At 41.1% G+C, this 22235-nt stretch overlaps 1 protein-coding gene across 5 annotated transcripts in view; it reads left to right on the top strand.

Moving 5' to 3' along the window:
• PEAK1 (pseudopodium enriched atypical kinase 1) overlaps positions 1 to 22235 on the top strand; it is a 110186-nt gene that overhangs the window by 68302 nt on the left and 19649 nt on the right. For 3 of the 5 annotated variants that reach the window (XM_069026270.1, XM_069026269.1, XM_069026268.1), the window contains 3 exons: positions 6171 to 9440; positions 15723 to 15839; positions 17654 to 17850. In XM_069026270.1, coding sequence (XP_068882371.1) covers positions 6283 to 9440; positions 15723 to 15839; positions 17654 to 17850 — 3472 coding nt within the window. In that variant the 5' untranslated portion in view covers positions 6171 to 6282. Of the gene's footprint in view, positions 1 to 6170; positions 9441 to 10639; positions 11248 to 15722; positions 15840 to 17653; positions 17851 to 22235 lie in introns of those variants that run through there. The other 2 variants (XM_069026271.1, XM_069026272.1) reach the window with 2 other exon arrangements.

Raw genomic sequence — 22235 nt, 5'->3', positions numbered from 1 at the left:
TCCACAATCCAGTGATGATCCACACTCTTTTCCTTCTCAAGCTGTGCTCAGCAGAAGGATAACCCCAACTGTTACCAGATTTCTGACTATAAAAGCACTATAATGTTTCTCAGGTATTGCTTTTTTGTGTGTTGTGAGCACATTCTGGAGAGGTTTGGTAAAGTTCATTCTGCTCCACATGAGTGTTTGCATGTGCTTAAAGAAAAGGAAAAAAAGATCAAAGGGCAGAATTTCAAGTGAGCCCAGGAAGGGTAAATCAAACATAATTAGATTGGTCAAGAGATAGTCATACAGATGCACTTTTAAGATGCTGTGAAGGGCTTAATTCTCATCATTTTCCTGAAATAGAGTTGGGAGAAACTGAAATGCACTGGAATTGAGGATATTTTTTTGAAATTATTATTATTGTGCTTTTTCCTGTCAGCTGATACGCTTACCCTTAATTTGCTGCTAGGTCTTAGAATCTTGTACAGCCATTTTTAGAAAGCAAACAATTTATAGTCTGGCTTACCTCACTTTTTATAAAATAAAAAATAAAAATTAGTTTTCCATGTAAATAAAGAAGTATTCCTAAAGGAGATACTGTACAGCCTTGTCTGAGTGATCATTATTATAAGAATTTATATATGCCTAAATGGACCTTATAAATTTAAAATGTTATTAATGCTAAATGATGATTTTTTTTTTCCCTCAAAAGGAAAAAAATTCTCCAGTTAAGAATGTCAAGAATTCTTATTACTGGGACTCAAAAGAGTTCATATTCAAACACCTGCCTTGGCTAGCCCGTTGGGCCCCAGCACCAAAGGGCAGAGCTTGACCTCATTACAGCTTCGTGTGTTCCCTGTGTGATGATACAGAATCTATTCAGATTACCTGGGCAGATCCCGAGGATACTCCTTGCCTTTTCCTTGCTCTGTGGCATTATCTCTTTGGGTTAGGTAAATTGCAAAGAAATGCCTGTTTTCTTCTAAAGCATCACAGATTGTCTAGCCCTGGGCAGATTTATGCTCCAGTTTGTTGGTTATTTCTATTATTTTTTATCCTTGCAAGTTTTAGTGAAGAAAAAAACCCACATTTAAAGGTTTCCTTCCCTTACTTAGTATTATGAAATATTTATGTCATTTGAACTCTTTTTAAAGGAGAAAAAATACAGTGTGAGACATTAAAACAGGAAAAATAACCCTATCTACAGCAAGATAAAACTTTTCTTTTTTAACAAAAGTGATAATGCCCAGCATTTATGGAAATGTCCATCTGTGCACTCTGCCAGAGTCAGAGCTCTGGCTTGGTGCTGCAATGAGCTGATATTTAGCAAATATCCTTCACTTTGGGAATAAAGTTGTTCCAATCCATAATGCTGCTTGCTATTCTTTAGTTTCATGGGTTTTCCTGGCATACCATGAGTGAAGTGAGTGCTTGTCACTCTCTGGGAGCATTTCCACAGCCCGTTGCCACCCAAGCAGGACCTGCATGAGTCTCAGTTTTTAAAACAGTCTGTGAAAATGTTTATGATTACTTTAAAAGAAACAGAAATCAAATACTGGCAAAGAATAACGTCACTTTCTCCCTGCTATGGGATATGTGCACTATCGTTTATGATGATCAGTGACTGTCCAGATGCCTGTAAGTGGTTCAGACAAACCACAAAGCCGTGGTGGTTTTGTGGCCTTTGGGCACTCCCATGTAGGAAACCCAGGTTGGATTCCCACTGCTGATTTTTTCAGTCTGAGGACATGCCTGGCAGTGGCAAGAGGTTTGTGGTTGTGCAGCAGCACTTGATTGGACGGGTGCCGAAGAAGGCTGATCAATGCAGTTTATCCTGCAGCATAAAAATTGCAGCCCTGTTGTCAGGGACAGCAGCACTAAAGGTAAATGGCTTTTCCCTGGAGGAGGACAAACCAAAGGAAACCTGTACCAGTACGTGGTGATCCCAGAAAAGACCAGAGGGTGCTGGTTACCAGCTCAGGAAAATCCCAGCCTTTCAGTGGGGGGAGTTTTCCACAGCACACAGCATTGCAAACACATGTCTAATAGGTGCATTCATTTTCATATGCTCGTTCATTGAGCAGGCCTGATTAATTAGTGCATGTCACCATCTGGTACTTACCGAGACTATTCATTTTTAAAATGTTGAAATTGTAGGGAATGTTGCACACCAATTAAGTTCCTTTTAATTGGATTATTTTAGTATAAAGTAGTACTGGAGAAGGCTGTCATTGTGATTCAGCCAGCATGCATCCAAAGGAGACCTGCCAGCCTGAAATTACCTAGAATAAAGGCAAAATGCCTGAAATGCATGTTTATTACTATCTTCATGCACTCAGCAAAGATGATGTCAACAACTAAAAGAGCCAGAGAAACACTTCTGCATTGCTGTGCAAGCTCCCTGACATGAGGCTATCTCAGCTGATCTCTGCTTCGTCTTTGCACTGCAGCTACAAATCTGTCATCTTCTCCCTCTGATCCAAAAACTAAAATATGCTTTTGCCTTCCTGCTTGATACCAACTCAACCAGGGCCAGACTGAGCCCTCCACAGTTGTGTACCTGCTGGAATGAGGAGCATTAGTCTCATATACACAAAGAATGATTTGGCCTTTAAGGCTGATAAATTATCTGTGCTGATTCAACTATTTAGTGAATGAAGTATCACGATCTGCTGTTGGGAGCAGAAGTTGTCTGTCTGTACTTGCTCCTGACACTGACTCACTGGGTGAATTTTAGTTCCTTAACGTCACAGCACTGCAGTGGTTCCCTGTATAAATTGTCAATAGTTCTGTTTATCAACTTACATAAAAGGCTTTGAGATACAGGGATGAAACGCAGACTGTTGATGTTACAGATTTGCTATTAATACTTTCCTTACAAGTCTAATGCTGTTTTGTAAGTAACATCTGTGGTTGTCATTGCCTTGATTTTGCGTAGATTGAGTGTCTTCAAATAAGTTTTGTCATCTGAACTACTCATTTCAGAAGAGCCAGGAGTTCTTCAGGGTGCACATTCCTGTTCCTTAGCAAGTACATGGAACGTCAGTGGAAACAGGGAAGTTAGGGAAGAAAAGATACTTGGTCACTTGCAGCTGAAGGGATCTGAGGTGTGCCTGCTGGGTCTCTCGTTGCCCTGCTTTGTTTTGGAAATAGTGTAGGAATCCAGCAACGAGCAATGTCAGGGTGATTTCCTTCTTGTATCTGTGTGCATTTTCAGTCCCTTCGATGGCCTCTGCTGCCCCCTGCCAAGCTGCAGCTGCTGATGACAGCCATGGGAGCAACAGCCTACCGAAAGATTTCATTTCTCTTATCACTCCTAATCACTCTCACCATAATTACCACTCATAATAGGGAATCTGTAGTGGAAAAAGTAAATTTTCTTTTTTAAAGGAGAGGAAAGCAGCAGAAAGATTGCTTTTAGTTGTACAGCAAGGAAGAAACTGACTTTTTTTTTAGAACGCAAATGCTTGCTTCGACATACAAAGGTCACTGTGGATTTGATTTGAAATAGCGTAGGAGTGCTTCTGATTTCAAAGTACAAAAGTAGCGCAGTGTTGGAATTGTTTGGGTTGTTTCCTTAAGATCCATTTCCTCTTGTTGGAAGGTGGCTGTTTCCTCTGTGGTGCAGCTGCAGGCAGTGTCAGGGCAGGCGACAGGAACTGCTCATCCTGCTGTGCCCGAGCCAGTTGGAAACCCAGCTGGGGTTCACAGACCCAGGAAGTCAGTGACTCTTCTGTTCCAGACTGTCACAAATCATCCTAGGGATCAAGGCTATGTTCAAACCAGTTTTATTGACTGTTGGAGACTAAAAGAGCTAAAATAACTTACACATGGCTTACATATATTCTGTGTACAGGTTCCACATCTGCATTTCCACAATCACCAGGTGTGTGATTGTTAAGGTAAATTGCTGCAGGCAGCACTGCTGCTACATGGCAGGGAGTGTTTTAGGATCAAGTACAGAGCTGTATTTGTGACTCCCCCTGGAGAACTGTGGTTCTGCTGAGTTTCCTGTAGTTCCCATTCTCATGTTGAGTGTAACCCCTCCTTTGGCTTAGAGGAAGTGTCAGCATCAGTGTCAGAGCAAAGGAGAGTGAACAGTGTGTTGTGACACAGCCAGTGGTGATACATCAGGATGTAGGCACAGGAAGGCGGGCAGTGCAGAGCTTTCTCAGTGCTCCCCTGTTCCTAGCAGAAAATGCTTAGCCTGGAACACCATAAAGCTGCCTGCCTTGTGATGGGATTCTAGAGCAAGTGCAGCTTATGCAATTTCAGAGAAATAAGATCACACAGGTAAATTTTAAAACCCACACACAAGCACTAACCCTTTTGTTTAAATTGGTTGTTCAGAGCTTTTATGTGATGGAGAAACACATTTTCTAAGAAAGCATTTAGTTTAGATTCCCATTAATGTAACTTTACTCCTTTTATTTGTTAAACACATGAAAAGAGGGAGCTAACCAGAGTATAAAATTCTTGTACATGCTCTCTCTCTGGCTTTAGGAGAACTATTTCTTAATGTAATTTTTCTGCTTACAGTGTATGGCCTTGAAGCAACAAATCGTGAGGAGATCAAGAAACATACAAGGGCATTTTACTCTGTATATGTAAAACAAAGTCTAAAAGTTTGGGCAGATCTCAGTCTGGCAGACTTTCTATCTCTTAGGTCATACAGAGAAAGCTTTTGGCAGTGGCTTTTTGGCAAAAAGCTTTGTCTGGAAACATATTTAGTCAGCATATGAAATCTGATAGCCCTGGTAGCACGGCTGTGTCTGAAGACACTAATAGAGTTAGGCTTCAGCCCCATCTGCTGTTGGATCGGGATTGCTCTGTTGGTTTGCCAGCACAGGACAGCCCTTGCCAAAACACAGAGTGGGACGTGAGGAGACTGACAAACCCCTCCTGGTGTCAGCTCTCCGAATGATCCTGTTGTTTGCCACACTGATGAAAGCCAGTGGTGCCCGTGGTGAATTCCAGCACAGCCTCCCTGCTGCTGAGCTCCCACCACGGGCTCTGTGGGGAGCTGCATCTGTACCTGCACAGGGTCATCAATGCCCTCTCCGTGTACCTGGGTGAGCAGCAAGGATATTTGCACTCCAAGGCCTGTAAGAATAGAAAATTACTGATTTCCAGTGCCTGTGTTTACAGAAGTAGCAGTGGACATAGAGATTCTTTCACCTCAGTAAAATGTCTCCGATAATTTGAGTTATGCAACAGTGACGAAGAGAACAGACTTGGGGATTTGGCTCAGAAGGTTTAAAATCTTCAGGCATTAATTCATGAAACTCTCAAATCCTGGATACTCCAGTGACTATAAAGCACAGCAGATTCATGTTTGATTTTTACTTAAGGCTGATCGTTTCAGGAAATAAAAAGATTCACTTCAAAAGAGATTTTCAGTTCTTCTTCAGTTGTTATTTCTGGAGGGGTTAGGTAGGAAGGCTACATGTGAAACAAATCAGGGACTAAAAATCCTTAGCTTTGTTTTGAGTATATCAGAATGGTTTATTGCCACTGTGGTAAGCAAAAGGAGAAAAAACAATGACTTTATAGAAAGATTTCCACTATATTTTTATCTGGCTTTTCCAGGGCATCAGAACAGCCTATCTGTTCAGCCAAAATATCTCTCCAGTTATCATTTGACTCTGATGGAAAAAGTGCTAAAATGGCAGAGTTTGGAATTGCTTGAACATATTTTCTCACTTAAGCTCAGCTTGTTCACATTCAAAGCTAAAACAAATTATCTCAATTGCATTTGGGAGAGTAAACATACTCTTACTTTTCTGTCTCATGTTTGAGTAGTTATGGTGAAAGCATAATGTGTGGTAATCTTCGAGTTTATATCCTCTTCCTGCATTTGTTTTATTGGACAAAATTAAAGGTCAATGGTCCTGAACTAGTCAAGAGAATTACTCTAAATTCTCAGTCATTGCCATTTTCCCCTCTCTCTGCTTTCACTAACATAGGGCTTAGCTGCCAAAGTTTTAATTCTTTATGTATGAGAAGAATGATACTGGCAATTTGGTTTTGCATTTCAGTTACATAGTTTTGTAAATTTATGTTAAAAAGTGAAGATGTCAGCAAAAGGCTACTTGCTCCTTCTATGTTGTCCCTAGTGCGGAAAATATAATGATCAAGCAGATTTTTCCCCATTCTCATCCTCTTTCTGTTTTGTGTTCTTCCAGCATGATAACTGCTCAAAGAAGCGTCCATACTATGTGAACAGAGTGGAACCGCATGGATGAGACTCTTACCATGCACTGAGCAGCACGGCATCGAGCGCAGAGCTCTGGGAAAATGTCTGCTTGCAACACTTTCACTGAGCACGTCTGGAAACCCGGTGAATGTAAGAACTGCTTCAAGCCCAAGAGCTTGCACCAGTTACCCCCGGTGTCGGAAAAAAAGCCCCTCTCGCATGGGAACCTGAAACCCAATGCGAACCAAAGTAACAGCCAGCGTGGGAGAAACACCGGCAGCTTCCGCCCACCTGTGGCCAAGAAGCCCACGATAGCTGTGAAACCCACCATGATGGTGGCAGATGGGCAGGGGCTGTGTGGCGAGCTCACCGTGCTGGATCAGTGCGAGAACAAACCCCTGCCTGCGGGGTGGAACCGTAACAAGGCAGTCTTGAACAAAAAACCACTGAACAATAATAATGAGGAGGAGATCGAAGGTTACAGCCATGTTCCTAGGCCTTATGGCAACAGCGAGGGCGTGGGTAAGATACCAAATAACAATAATAATGGACTGACAGAAGTTTTGAAGGAGATTGCAGGTTTGGATACCACACCTCAGCTCACTGGAAATGAAACAAACTCAAGAGAAACCTTCTTGGGAAGGATAAATAATTGTTACAAAAGATCATTAGAAAGGAAGATCCCTCCGAGCTGCATGGTGGGTGGAATGAAGGATTCACAGAGTAAGCATGTTATTCTGAGTGGAAGCACTGAAGTCATAAGTAATGAAGGTGGACGTTTCTGTTATCCAGAGTTCTCTAGTGGAGATGAGAGTGAGGATGACACGTTTTTTGGCAGCATGCAGGAAGAGCATGAGAGCTGGGATGAAAGTGATGAAGAGTTGTTAGCAATGGAAATCCGCATGAGGGGCCAACCTCGCTTTGCTAATTTCAGAGCTAACACCCTGTCTCCTGTTCCATTCTGTGTTGACAAAAAATGGAATACTGTGCCACTTCGGAACAAGTCTCTCCAGCGGATCTGTGCAGTGGATTATGACGACAGTTATGATGAAATTTTAAATGGTTACGGGGAAGAGACTGTGATTCTTTATGGGCAAGAGAGCATGCAGAGCGTGGTATCCTCTGATTCTACATCTCCTGATTCTTCTCTGACAGAAGAGTCTCGTTCTGGGACAACCAGCAGTTCTTCCCAGAAGCTCTGTAATGGAGGGTTATCTCCTAGCACTCCTCAGGACCTCAAAGTGATTGAACCAGAATATGAAAGTCTTTGTGACAATCAACAAGTGAAGGATGTGCCAAAAGCACCCAGAAATGCTCTGAAAAGTCTGGAAACTCACAAGGCAGTCCTTGCGCTTCGCCTGGAGGAGAAGGATGGCAAAATTGCTGTGCAGACTGATACGCCGGAGAATAAAAGTTCTTCAGATGTTGCTGGTCAAGCCGTAACTATTAATTTGGTGCCTGTGGAGGAGCAAGCTAAACCTTACAGGGTGGTGAATATGGAACAACCAGTGTGCAAGCCATACACCGTAGTGGATGTATCAGCTGCCATGACCAGTGAATGTAAAGAGAATCAGACTGAAACCTCAGAAACCAAAAAGACATCGTCTAACCCAAGCTCACCAGTAACCCCAGGCACACCTATTGCATCTTCTGCAGCATCACCTGTACATGTACATGCTAACCTGAAAAAATCCAGTGCAATCAGATACCAAGAAGTGTGGACTTCTAGTACTAGCCCAAGACAGAAGATACCTAAGGTGGAACTGATTGGAAACAGCTCAGGACCTTCTGTTCCTCCCAGGAAGACAAGCCACAAGTCAGCTCCTACTTCACCTACAGCTACAAACATTTCCTCGAAAACGATCCCAGTTAAGTCTCCTAATTTATCTGAGATAAAATTCAACAGTTACAACAATGCTGGCATGCCACCTTTTCCTATTATCATTCATGATGAGCCCACTTATGCTAAGAGTTCCAAAAACGCTATTAAAGTTCCTATTGTAATCAATCCAAATGCGTATGATAACCTGGCAATCTATAAAAGTTTTCTAGGGACCAGTGGGGAGCTGTCCGTCAAAGATAAAACTACAAGTGTGATAAGCCATACCTATGAAGAAATAGAAACTGAAAGTAAAGCGACTGAAGCCATAGGCGGCAAACCCACTGAGTTGTCCCAAGCAAAGGGGGTGGCCAATAGCTCCGAGTGCAGGCTGGGCTCTGTGGCTCAAAAGGTCCAAGAGTTCAACAGCTGCCTCGGTAAAAGCCAGATATCCCCACAGAGGAGTCACAGTGCTGACCACAGCTCCCCATCCAGAGTTCAAAAGGCAATGCAAGAGCCTGCAGCAAAACCAGATGTAACCCCGGAGGGTTCTGTTGGCAGCAGCGGCGGCAGAGAGAACGCAAGCACGGTGCTCTCACAGATTGTGGCTTCTATCCAGCCTCCACAGTCTCCTCCAGAAACACCTCAGTCTGCTCCCAAGTCCTGTAGTGTAGAAGAACTGTACTCCTTACCCCCTGAGGCAGATGCTACTAAAAGCACCTTGGTACGACCCAAATCTCTGTTTACGTCACAGCCTGAAGTGGAGTCCTCCAAGACGGAAAACACAGCCATTAAAATGCAGAAAGATCCACTTTCACAGGCAGCTGCCACTCCCTCTCCAAAGCCAGCACGAGCCACCCCGAGTGCCACGAGTCCACAGGCAGAGCAGGCACCGCCATTCCCCCCTCCACGCTCCACCTCCTCTCCCTACCATGCCAGCAACTTGCTGCAAAGGCATTTCAGCAATTGGACCAAACCCAACAGCCCCACCAGGTCGACAGAGGCCGAGTCCATCCTGCACTCGGAGGGACGGCGTCCCGATGCAAAACCCAAACGCTGGATATCGTTCAAGAGCTTCTTCCGACGCAGGAAAGCTGACGATGAGGAAGAAAGAGAGAAAGACAGGGAGAAAGGGAAGTTGGTGGGTCTGGATGGAACTGTTATACACATGCTCCCCCCTCCTCCAGTCCAGCGGCACCACTGGTTCAGCGAGGCCAAGTCGGACTCCAGCGAGAAGCCGTCAATCGTTTTCATGTACAGATGTGAACCAGCACAAGCGGAGTCAAAGGCTGAGCTCCCACTCAAGGGTGGGGTGGAGTCTGCTATTGCAGAGGCACTGGTGAAAGACAAGGGAGAAACGCAGGAAAAGCCTCCAGAGAGCTTGGAACAGAACACAGTGAGCCATTCCTCACCACCTCAGGCTCCCAAGAAAATCCCCAGGTACCACTCAGCTTTTTTAGTTACTTATTCAGTTGTGAACTGTCCTGTATATGCTGCTGAAAAGGGAGAGACTAAGGAGTTTTATTACATTAAAGCAATTTTTTCAAAGTACATTTATTTTAGGTATTTTTAAATCGTTCTGTTATGTTAGGTATCAGAATAGATGTAAAACATTTACTAGAAGCAGTACCTGATGTTTAGAGTTTGTCTTCCAGAATATGTCACAATAGCCATGTTCCATTGAATCAGATCCATTCTCCTGAATTTCTACTTTAAGAAAGTGTTTCTATGTTATGGGAAACTTCAGAATTTCTCAGCAGAAATAGAAGGCAACTATTGAGAAGTACAATAGAAATTAAGAGATCTGTGACTCATGGAAGGTGCTATGCTAACTTTACCTCACATGCCCAAGAATACGACAGATGCTAATTAACCACACTGCAACATCACTGCAGCACTCCCAAAATAAACCTTGTAAAAAAGTAATCATAGAATTAGAGTACCTATACAATAGTCTTATCTGTGTCTTGCAAGGCCTTTGGCAGTGGCTGTGCTTTGTCCCCTGACAGTATTGGATCCAGCAGAGCTGGTTGCATCAGTTGAAGTCAGTAACGTGGGCACAGTTAAATTCCCTGTCTGCTGACCACAGCTGTGGATGGGTTAGAATTTGTCTTCCAATACTATTACACATACCAATTCCAAAGTAGCCTCAAACTTGAATTATTTAATTAATTATAACAACAACCTAATGGTAGGAAATTGAAAATTTTGTAAAGTATGAGCCCCAGAAAATGCATCATGGCAGTGTTTTTTGGTTTTCTTTCTCTATATTCTATACAAGAAAACTGCAGTGTTTTTTAGCTAAAACAGTTTTAAGCTAATAGAAATCTCTGCGTGAGCATAGTTAGACCTCACCATAAACAGACTGCCACATGTCCTAAAGTAAAATAACTTGGTTTTCTTTCTCCATTGTCTATACAAGGAAAGTGCTAGAATAACCCTTGATAGGAGTGCAGTCTCTCCAGATTTACCCTAAATTAATTGGTGAGAAGTAGCTAACTTTAGAGGGCAGGTTAAAGGATTGCAGGAGTTTGTGCTCTCAATCCCCTTTACAGGAACCTGGTTTTTTCCCTGTCTCCAGGGGAAGCTGAAGAAGGTGAGGTTGGTTACAGTGCCATCAGGAGATTCTCTTGTTCTAGTGCCCCGCTCTTGTGCTGGCAAGACAGTTCCTGTGCTCTGGTGAACCAGACCAGGGCAGAGATCCAAGTGAGAAAGAACTTCGCAGTCATTGTTCAGCCACATCAGCTGGCTGATGTGACGGGCTGGGGCAGGAAGGAGCAGCTGCTTCTCCGGGTGGTGAGAGGGCAGGAACAGCCTGTCAGGGATTCTTGCACTGCCCTGGAGATGGTGCTGTTGGAACGTGTCCTGTTCTTGCACTGGGACTGGGATACCTTCTGCCCTTCCTTTTGAAGGCAATGGGTCACTGTTCTCTCATTCACTTATTCCAAAAAGCATGTTTACTCTTTCGTTTTCTTCAAGTCACAATGATATTGGTTAAAACCGTATCTCAGAATTTTCCCCAGTGAAAATTGGGATTTTCCAAATGTTAGAATTAGAATTTCTTCTTTCTGACAATATTGTTCCCTGGTTTCTACAAATTTCAAGGAAAGTACACGGAGGTGCTGAGTTGTGGGAGCACTGGGCAGTGGGTAGCTTTATGTTTCAGTTCTTATATTCCTGGTGCCTTGAGTTATTTGGGGTTTTTAAATACTTTTTAATGTTGTTAAAGAGACCAAGTGAAACCTTATAGTACCACAGAATTGAAGGGGTTTTTATTCTTGTTTAAGGGGTTTGGCTTTTGTTTTTAATATCCTGGTGGGTGAGAATCAGGATTTCCAAATTCCATTTTTGCACAAGCAGGAGGCATGACCCATGAGAAGCTATGCTTGTTTTGTGTTAACCCTTCAGGTATTAGTACAAGGTTAGCTGTAATTCAGGCTAAAATATGTGCATGAAAAAGATGTTTAGAATGTTCTAAGCCTGCAGAGGCTTAGAGGACAATGGAAGACCTGAAGATAGAATCAGTGAATGGGACACTTCCCTAGCTCAGAATGCCAAGAACAGCAAGCTCTCTGAAAAAACAAACTGATGACCTGGAAAATAAGATAAGCTTTAAAAATGTCAGATTACTGGGGGGTCTTGAAAGCAAATTAAATGAACATACAGTGTTTCCTTACTTTGCAGTGGATTACAAAGCTGCTAAAGATTGATACACAACCACAAAACAGCTGAAGGTATTTCAAGTTATCACTAGAAAGGTCAGTTTTCCCTTTAAACAGCACATGCAAAATAGCCAGTTTTTCGGAAAGCTGAAAATTATCTCTCTGTTATACAAAGGAACTTGGTTTTGATTTCTCAGTGTGATTGTTTCTGTTTGATGGCAAGATGCACATATGCTGGTTCAAAAGGAGCTAGCAAATAATGATAAATTTACCAAAAATTTGTAGATAGATTAAATTTTGCTAAAAATCAGCAGTCATGTCAGCTTTATCATTAATTAGAATGAGAACACCTGTAGTTCATGAAGCAGCAGTTGTTCTGAGGCAAAACCTAAAAGTGACCAAAAGATAACATGATATTTCTGGCCTGAGTCACTGTAACTGATGAACGTGGTACAGCACAGTGTGCAATCCAATCCACTCATCATAAGTTGAATAAAAAGATCCTTCAGAGGCTTTGTTATGTTAGAGATCAGAGCATTGCTGCTGGAGTTTCACAAGATAAAGGCTTCTCCTCTCCTTCATTGAGACATCACTGCTCATACCCAGCAGCAGCTTGTTAGATTGAGACATTTCCTAAAAGCAAAGTGCAGTACAGTGTCCTGCTGCTTCCTTGGCTGTCTTCATAAAGCACATCAGAGCTGAACTAATCTGATCTGGGCACAGCCATCTCCATTTCAGTTACAGGTTAAACTCAAGAGTTTCCTTTCACAGCTGCAAGTCAGCCATAACTTTCCTTTATGGGATCTCTGGGCCAGTCTTGGACGAAGTGAAGATAAAACTCTGTTTTTCCTGAAATACTTCCTTCAGGTAGTGAGGTCTGTATATTTATTTTGTTCTGGTTCAGATAAGGAAGCCTTTCTTCATAGCTAAATTTGTGTTTACCAATCTAATTCCTAAGATCGTGTTAATTTTTGCAAAAAGCATTTGAGCTCATAATTGATAGATCTGAGCTCTGTATAGAGGAATATGAATGTTGTGACAGATCACTCAGTAGAAACAATGGGAATCACTGTTCTTCAAAAATGTAGCCATACATTAAGATCAGGATTTAATCCAGAGACAGGCAGGAATAACCACCACTGCCACATTCCACTTTCACATTGTGACTGATCCAGTCCTGCAGATTCCACAGCTGCTTCAGAAACTGCTTGGGAAGATAACAAAATCTGTCAAATCACAGTAGGGCTCTGTTTAAAACAAAGTCCTTCCGAGTTTGTAGGGCTTCTGATAGAACTCTTGGGGTGCGGTTCTCACGTGAATCCAAAACCTTTTAGGGACAGCCCAAGTAAATTGATGAGAATTCAAGGATGTTATAGATGAAAAGAAATGTCTTGCTTGAGCAAGTCTACTGAAATAGGAGAAATTCTCCTGGAGAAGTTAAAGTAGATCAACTCTCCCTTCTTGTCAAATCCATGTTAGGGTTTTTTTAATCTAGGTATCAGCAAGCTTTATCTACCTTACTCAGCAGTGCTTAGCAGTGCTTTTAAAAGTATTAACAAGCTATCTTCTACCATTTCATCAATTAAAAACTTCTGAGATTTTTCTCTAGACCATTTTCCAATTCTAACAGATTTGGAAATTCTGCATGTGCATTAAGCAATAAGTTTGGTAACGTTTTATGTGAGAACTTGTAAACACCAAGCACTGTAAAAGATCCAAGTAGAAGGGACTTTACCGTTTATTATTTTATAAATTTAGATTGAGAAATGGTAAATCATGTATTATTGTTCTTAACTCCTCTAATACAGTCTGTAAAATGGAAAGACTGAGAACTTAAAATGGATAAAGAAAAATGCATTCTTTATAATGCACAGTTAATCTGTGAAACTCATTGTCATTAAGTTTCAGTGACACTAAAGAGCTTAGCAGGATGTCTTTACTGGATTATCAAGTGTACTCCCGTTATCCGTGCAAACATCGCATTATACAAGATCTAAAAAAAAAAATCGAATTCTCATGCTTCAGGACTAAGCCAGCTTCTCAATAATGAGAATTAGGAATGAACGTCATGGCTTAGTTGTTTCAGGTTGTCATTTGAGAAGTTTGTTTCACTTTCCTCTTCAGTGACTATTTGTGGTGGTGAGGAGGGACTGAACTGCAGGAGCCATTGGAATGTTTTCTGTATCCATAGTGCCCTCTGACTGAAACCTGGGCACTGGCTGTCTCTGCTCAGTGTTTTGCAGGAATAAAGTGGTCTGTGTTCTGAGGAGAAGTTCCTGGGTAAGATGGCCTCTGACCTCCCTCCTGCCATTAACCTCTGCATTTTTCCTCAAGCATTATTCAGTCAGTTTAGGCTTTATATTGGCTTTATTAGCTTAAAAGTACAGGGTCTGAGGGCATCTCAAAGCGCTGTCTTTGAAATGAATATAGCTACAAATGACACAGTCGGTTTGTGTGTGTACGAAGTCATCTTCCTTGTCATCTCCAACTATACAGCTGCCATTGATTGCTGCTGATGTCCACTCAGGGAGGAGATCACAGTCTCTGCTGGCTCTAAGGCCACATCAGCTTTTCTCTGTTTCTGTCACTGATTCCTGCCACTGGGATTATGTGCTGTCTTGCACAGAACTCTGTTCCCTTACCTTGACCTCTGGATCTGACCCTAATTCAGGAATACACTCTCACAATCACTTCTTATAAGCATTCCACTTTATCTCCCTCGTATTCATTGCTGTTTATTAATCACTCTAATTGAGCAGGCGTGCTCTGAATAGAGGAGAACACAGGTCACACAAGAGCTGTGATTCCAGTGTCCTCACCAAAATTAACACGCTACGCAGGCAGCTTTCTGATTCCTACTGTTCCCAAAAGACCCAGGCGAGTTAGACCGCATCATCTTCTGGCTATCCTCCAGAAACTGTGGAGGAGGAGAGCCTGAAGGAAAGAGTTAGAGGCATTTGTCCCTGCAGAAAAAATAACACTTTTTAAACTGTTTTGAGCCTGTACACACGTGAATGACAGGTCTTGAATTCAGTGGGGTGTTGTCTGAAGGACAGTCATTTTTATGGCAGGTTTTTTTGCTTCACATAATCTCAGCTTCTTAGGAAAACAAACGTTCTCTGCATGCAGAGGGCTGCTTTCTCCACTAACTGAATAGTTGTTTAGTTTCAGCCACTTGTGCCCAAGGAGCAGAGTTCTCTAAGATAATTAATTTCTATGAAGTTTGTTTCTGAAATAAAAAAGGGAAGAGAAAAAGACTTGGACAGAGGAGGCTGCGCCCACTATGGTAGATGCTAAATATGTGCTCTTATGCAAGGCATCAAAGAATCCATCCTGGCAAAATATCTATAAATATCCCAAATAAGGAGATAGCTTTAAGTATGACTTGCTACCAACAAGCAGATAGAAAGTTATGCAAAATCAGGCTTTAATGGTTCTAATTTGAGGGAACTGCCTGTCTATCAGCTGCTCTTCTTCCCTTGAAAAGGGAAGTCATTTTTAGTTTAGTTCATGAAGCAACTGGGGATTTGGTTCTTGCAGCTCCCTGAGTGAGAATGGTTCCCCCTTTTGTTCCTCCTGTGTCCTGCCAGCGCCAACGAAGGGGTTGACATTTGCACTGTGTACATAAGCTTGATCTCTTTGTCCTCAGTGTTAAGATACTGGGAAGCATTTCCCCACGATTTCATGACCTGACCTCTTAATTGCTGTGGTTTAAAATGTATTCTTTTGAGGCACTGAATACAGATTTGAGATACTGTCTTACTCTTAACAATAGGTTAGTGTTACTTCCCAAAACTCCTCTTGAGACTTGAACGTGCTTTTCCTGGAGCAATAGCCATGACTAAGGCCATAGCCGTCATTCCAGAGCAGTGATGCAGCAGCCCGTGCCCTGTGTTCCCTGCAGGGAGGCAGTGCAAGAGTTAAGAAGGCAGGGCTGGATCTGCCTGGCTTCCTGGGGCCTTGGCAGGGCCCAGCCCCCGAAGGTAAACACTAAGGTGCAGTAGGTGTATCACTCTGTGCAGAGTTCAGCCCTCTTGCTCACAGCTTGCACAACTTGTAGCACACCAGAACACTGTGGAATCAATGGCTCGCCAGAGTTTCAAGACATGATTAAAAGACTCAAGAAGGCCCTGAAAGAATTTCCTTTAATGGGGAATTGTGTGAGTGAGTACAGTGGGTGAGTTGGTATTTTTTTCTTTCTTCCTTTCTAGCTGTTGGTTTACTTTGGCAAAATGCTTCTGAGCTTAGGTTTAGTGTATGTGCTTGCATGTGTCTGGTTTGGAGAATGAGTATGTTCTTACCTCGCCAAGTGATACTAAAAAGTTACTTGAGATGTGATAATTCCTGGTTTGTGGCAATGACAGAACTGTGAAGCTATTAGAATCTATTTCTTCTTAAAGAAAACATTCCTGTTGAGGAATGCAGGTATGTATATTATTTACAGCAACTACAAGTCTTTAGTTAAATTATCTTGAGAGCCTTGTTACTGCTTTAATTTTATGTCTGCTTTACTCTGAAATTACAGAGGTTAACTCTTTAATGTGGATATATTTACTGCACATGGAATGTTCTTCACACCATTCCTATGCATGGTACTAAAATTGAACAAAAAATGTTACGCTGATTAAAGATTACATCTTTTTAAACTTACGCCATTTTTTCTCTTTTACTAACAAGTTCTAATGAGTTTGGTTTGTGTCAGCCTGCAGTTAAAATTCATGAGTCTGAGCAGAAACAGCATGTGCACACTGCACTGTCCTGGGTCTTGTCATGCAGAGCATTGGCATGTTTTAATCTTTGTACTCGGGGATTGCTACAAGATTGTGTCCCGGGATTTTTAGGATTTTGGCTTTGCCATAGACATATACCTATCATTTATGTTAACTCTTTGTGGAAGTTTTAAATCCTTATTACAAAAAATAAGTATCTCTACAGATACATGATGTGCTGACCATTTTTTGATGGAAGTGTGTTACTTCTGTCCCTAATGGAAATCACAAGTAGTTAAAATTCTTGCTGTTGTATTTGATCAGGCTGTAGTAATGAGAACTAGCAAACAGCACATATGCTCTTGAGATTTGGCCTGTAATGAGTATTTGTTTCTGCAAGTGAGAGAACATAAAGGCATGGAAATATTTTTGCTCTGACATGTTTTTGTGGCGTATTATTGATAATTGCTGCTATATTTTCAGTATGATTGGGGGGGTTTATTAAATCTCGGCATTTTTTCATGCATATAATGCATAATTTTTAAATTATACTGCAATAAATATATCCATGGAAACCAACTGAATGCACGATTTTTCAGAGTTTTGTGCTATAAGTCATCACAGTTTGATTAAAACTTCATAGCTAAGAGCAGGCACAGAGGAATGCCTTCAGTGCCTTTTGCAGTTGGCCTAATGCAGATGGATTTTAATGGAGGAGAATTTTATATGGGAAAGAGATTACTGGCCTAAATGAGGTCTGTTTCCCAGAGTGTCAGTTCCCAAAATCCTACCAGTATATGAAAATGTATCACTAAAGTTTTATGCATTTATTGGGACTTAATCCCCCTTGCTATACCTCCTTATCTTTATTTGAAACACAATTGTTCGGACTGGGAAAAAGCACCTTAAACTCTGCTGCTGTCCTGAGTCCCACACACTTTACTCAGAATTATGCCTACATATTTATGAGTACAGATGTTGATGATAGTCGAGCTGTAAAGCATTTTATTGCACCTTCTATATCAAAGGCATGAACTATTATATATTATTATACTCATGATAATAGTAACTAACGTTACTATTTCAGTCACAAGTTGTTTCTTCTCATTAAGGAAAATAAAAACTGTAGATAATTGTTCTTGGAAAAGGAGGGTGAAAGAACTTATGTCTTTACCAGTTCATTCCCTTTCCTGAAGATACTTAGTGCCTAACCTGGCATTTCTGCCAGCAGGATCCAGTACCCAGCTTGGGTCTCCAGGTGATGTTGTTTTGTTTGTTTCAGTCAAGTGCCTGATGACCCGACCCTGGACGAGTTGTCCCCTCGTGTCCCCAGAGCCGTGTTTGTGAAGCAGGACAATGGGGGCAGCGCCTCAGTCATCCCGGTGTCCTCCAGCCGTGGGCCACCGGGGGAGGAAGAAAAAGAAGCAGCTCCAAATTCTCCTGACTTGAATACCTGCAGTGCTACATACAGCAATTTGGGTGAGTGAACTCTCACAGGAAAACACAGGAACTGGATGAGATCTTGGATACCTTTCCAGGGTGTGAAGAGGCTTTTCTTCTGAACGGCGTAATACATCTTCATAAGGGTAGCTTTTAATGCCTGTTTAATATTGATTTATAGAAAATAAAGATATATTGTCTCATTCAGAGATGACAACCAAGAAAATGAAGATTCAACAAACTCAAAGGTTTGTTTTCCTGTAATTTAAAACCGTCTTTTAATTGTCCTTAGTGATAAATATCTCAAATGATTTTTAAAAGAAACATTGTTTTATCTTTTTGGAGGAATTTTTGTCAAAGAGGTTTAAAATGCAGAGCAAGCTACCTAATTTCTTTAGAAGGAATAAGTAGAATTCAGTATTTTTCTAAACTTCAACAAAAGATAGAACTTATTATTTTAGAGTATCAATAACTGCTAAAACATTTGTACCCATCTTTTGTTGGCTGAAACTGTTCTTATCCTAGTCTGAGAGTTTACTTTTGCTCCTTCCCAATGAGATATGAATGTCCTGAAGGTACTATTCAATGATTACTGAATTCCTGCCTCATTAAAGAGATACATGGATGCAGGGCTTCTCTGGAAGATGAGGGAGCAAGACAAAGCAGCATCTCCACAGTATCAATATTATCAGCCTAATTTTCTGAAGCATTTCAATTTGAAGTACTGTGAATTCAGGGATACCTACAGCCAGGTCTTTGAGAACAAAATCTCTCATTTATTTATATTCCAGGATATCCGAATACACGTTTTTTGGTAACATCCCAATCCTGTAAACACACCAACGTATTAAGCATTTGGCCAAGAGTAAACTGGTTGTGTTGAGATGGCACATGAGTACAAGGGGTTTAGCATGTCCACACAGGTTTCAGGGATCAAGGACTAAATTTGAAACCCTCAGGTGCATACATTCCTTAGACATTCAGTGAGAGTGTTGCATTTTTTTGCTTAAATGTGAATCAGTGGCAAGCTTATTAGTGCATTCTGCTATTAAAACATTAATTAGGTATTGTTTATAAAGCATAAGGGAGAAAAATATCCCATCCAAGCGTGATGCTAATATCTACCAAGAAACTCTTCCTCTAAGGAGGAAAACTAAAATCTGTATGGTGAATTACTCATAGATCTAATGAATTATTTTCAATTTAGTGAGGTATATGTCTATATTTGGTGTATTTAGAAGATAGCAACATTGCAGACAGAATCCAGGCAGTTAAGGTCTAGATACATCAGAACTACTTGTACCATATTTATCCCATGCAGCAAAATACCATTATAAACACTGGAGCAGGTTGCCCAGAGAAGCTATGGAATCTCTGACTGTGGAGATACTCCCTGGAGTGGAGATGATCTGGACAACCTGCTTCAGCTGACACTGCCTGACCATCTCAAGAGATCCCTTCCATCAGTCCTAGCCTGTGTTAGTGCTGTTCCTAAGTTTGAATGTTCCTTTTTAAAACCATAGAAGTCAACCCCTTAGCACTTTATTTAAAATCTTCCCCTCATCCTTGGTTCACTTTGAGCTTTGCTGTCTCCAAAGTAACCTTTTGGTATGAAGGAGTTAAGTTAGCTCTAGGGCTTGCCTGGCTCTGGCTGGGAGAGCTGCCTGTTGGTAGGAGCAATGCTTCCCTAAATGGCACTGAGCTCCCTGGCTGCCCTTCAAAGGCGTTCTGTTTTATTCAAGCAACCTCACTTTCCAATTCAGATGGCAACGGAGAGATTTCTAGGTAGGGACAGAGAATGATTCCTACTTGTTTTCACATCTTGCATCACCTAGGCAGCAAAATCTTATCTTTTGTAGAATTAACAAATACTGGTATGTGAAACTGGAAGAAATGATAATATGAGAAGTTACATCACGTTTGACTCTTGCCTCAGCTGCAATTAGAGCTACATCCTACAGTTTGTAGTTTGTAAAATACATCATGTGAACATCTCAATTTGCAGCATAATGCATAATGTTCACTTTTTAAACTAATCTGATACATACTCTTATGTTTTTTATTAAAAAGCAGATCATATGTCTCTACTTTGATAAATATCTAATCTTCAGTTCTGATGTGTCACGTGAAATGTCATGAACAGAAATAACTGCAAGCCTTGGTAATTTTTCATCTGCAGTCAGGTAATAGTTTATATCAGGTACTGCCCTCAAATATATTTGGTTTGGCCTTCCAAGAGACAAGCCCTACAAAACAGAGGGTTCTCCTCCGGGAATCAGTTACAACATAAAAGTGTTGGGTCTCTTATGAGATCCCACCATGATGATAGGATAAGGTATGTTCCTGGCTGTAGAAATAGGAGGAAACTTCAATAGGAGGAGGGAGGTTCTTGACTGCCATAGTCACAGTCAAGCCCTGGTGCCCACAGTTTAAGAAGAATGTTTTCAAAATTGTACAGGCTCTAAAGAACAGCTTTGCAAATGCCTGGTATTGTGGCAAGCACTTCATAGGGACTAATTCAGAATCTGAATCAGTTTAGCTTATCCGAGTCTGGCATTATCATAGTGTGGGTGCTCATGTGGTGAGCAGAATTGTGATGAGAGATACCTCTGGTATCAACTATTTAACAAACTCCAGAGGCTGCCACTTGAATCAAGATGAAGAAGCAAATGTTCAAATGTGTAAGGTAGGGCCTGGATGTTTCTTTTGTAAGGAGTTCCTTTATTGTTACAGAAGTTAATTCAGGTAAGCCCTGTAGCTGGTGATAAGGAAGACAATTGACCAGATAATGAAAAGCCTTTCTCTTACAAATCCTCAAATTGTTCTGTCTTTGTCTGAATTTGTTGGGGAAATTGACTTGATTGAATTTGCATGGCTGTAAGTAGATTAAGATATTCTCAATATACTCAGGATAGTATTTTTGCAATTGAAAAAAGAATAGGTTATTTCATTATCAGCTGTTTTCCTCTTTACACCTAAAGAAATGTGAAAAAAAGGAGACTAAGTTTCCAGGCTTTGTGATTGCTGACACTGGAAAAAAATCCTAATCACAGCATCTGCCATGGGGCATTGCCTCAGTCAGTTAGACCAGGGCAGTAAACAGTGCTTTAGCCAGGCTGTAAATAAGGTAATGAGATCATTGTTGAGTAAAACTGACAGTTCAGTGACAGACAGTGATTACAGCATCAGTCTGGTGCATTTTGTATAATACATAATTACACAGGTAATGTCTTTAACATGGTATAATACAGGGTGGGCAGCAAGACCTGACAAGTCACCAAGCAAACAAGGTGAAGCTTCTCTTTCCTGCATCTTACAAGAGACTTGTGCCCAGTCTCAAATTACTGCTGAGACACTGGAGGTGCATCGCCAATATTACTTAACGAATGTTAGCTTTCCTTTCTGTAACATATATCATCATTCTGGTAAGATTTTTATATATCAAATTAACAACAAATGTGTAAACAATGCAGGATTTAATGCAAATCTGTGTACAGGACAATTTTATAGAACAGTGGTGTACATGGAATTGGGGCTATGAAGCATGCTGGTAGCTTTTGCAGTGGTTGGAAGGTACTTAATGCATTTGTGGGTTTTTTTCATGGTTCAGTTATTTTTATCAGCCAGGATAAGTGTTTATTAAGTAGTGATGTCAGATTTGATAGTTTCAGCATCTAACATAAATAGGCTGCAATGCAAAGTCTGATGATAAATCAGTTACCCAGAAAAATTAAATTTAAATGCCTTTCTCAAAGGTCTTTCAGAGTTTCAGAACTCTGCATGGTGCCTGGGGACATAAGCATTAATATTTAAATAGTGTCGTGAGATTCTATAATGGAAGATTTTATTGAACTGTAGAATTATTTAAAGCTCTCTAGAAATCTGCTCTCTGTAAAGAGTTAAATTCTTTTCTGTCACGGAGCAGTCTGGAATCCACTTCAAAGATCTCTCTAAGTGGTAGCCTAATATTGTCCCTGTTCTGCCTTTTCATTTTGCCTCCCAAGAGTGTGGCTCAGGCTGAACTTGCAATGTTGGAGAGTCTGTGCAGTAGGTAAGGAGACGATGGTTTTAAGCATGCAAGGGGAGAAGGAAAGGATAGGTAAGAAAAAGAAATAAATGCTATGCCAGTATTTCTGTGCAAAAGGACATTCTTGTGCCTTTGACACGGACAACATTTAAGACAACCTTTTCCTTGCTAGGCAATGAATTTGTAAAAATTGGGCCGTGTAATTTCCTGCTATGCTTGGAGAAAGCTGAGCTGCAAAGACAGGACCAATAGCTATGAAAGAAATGTACAGTGTTAAGAACTCGGCATAGAAACAGTGCAGACATGAAACTTTTCAACTGTGTAATACAGATGGTTAGATTTCAATATGGAAAACTTGTTCTTGTGGGAAGAAACTATACTGTAACATAGCAGGTTA

This window comes from Aphelocoma coerulescens, chromosome 10, assembly GCF_041296385.1.
Source record: "Aphelocoma coerulescens isolate FSJ_1873_10779 chromosome 10, UR_Acoe_1.0, whole genome shotgun sequence".
In the NCBI taxonomy this organism is placed as follows: Eukaryota; Metazoa; Chordata; class Aves; order Passeriformes; family Corvidae; genus Aphelocoma; species Aphelocoma coerulescens.
Note: the sequence above shows the minus strand (reverse complement) of the source record. Positions and strands in the feature narration are given on the sequence as shown.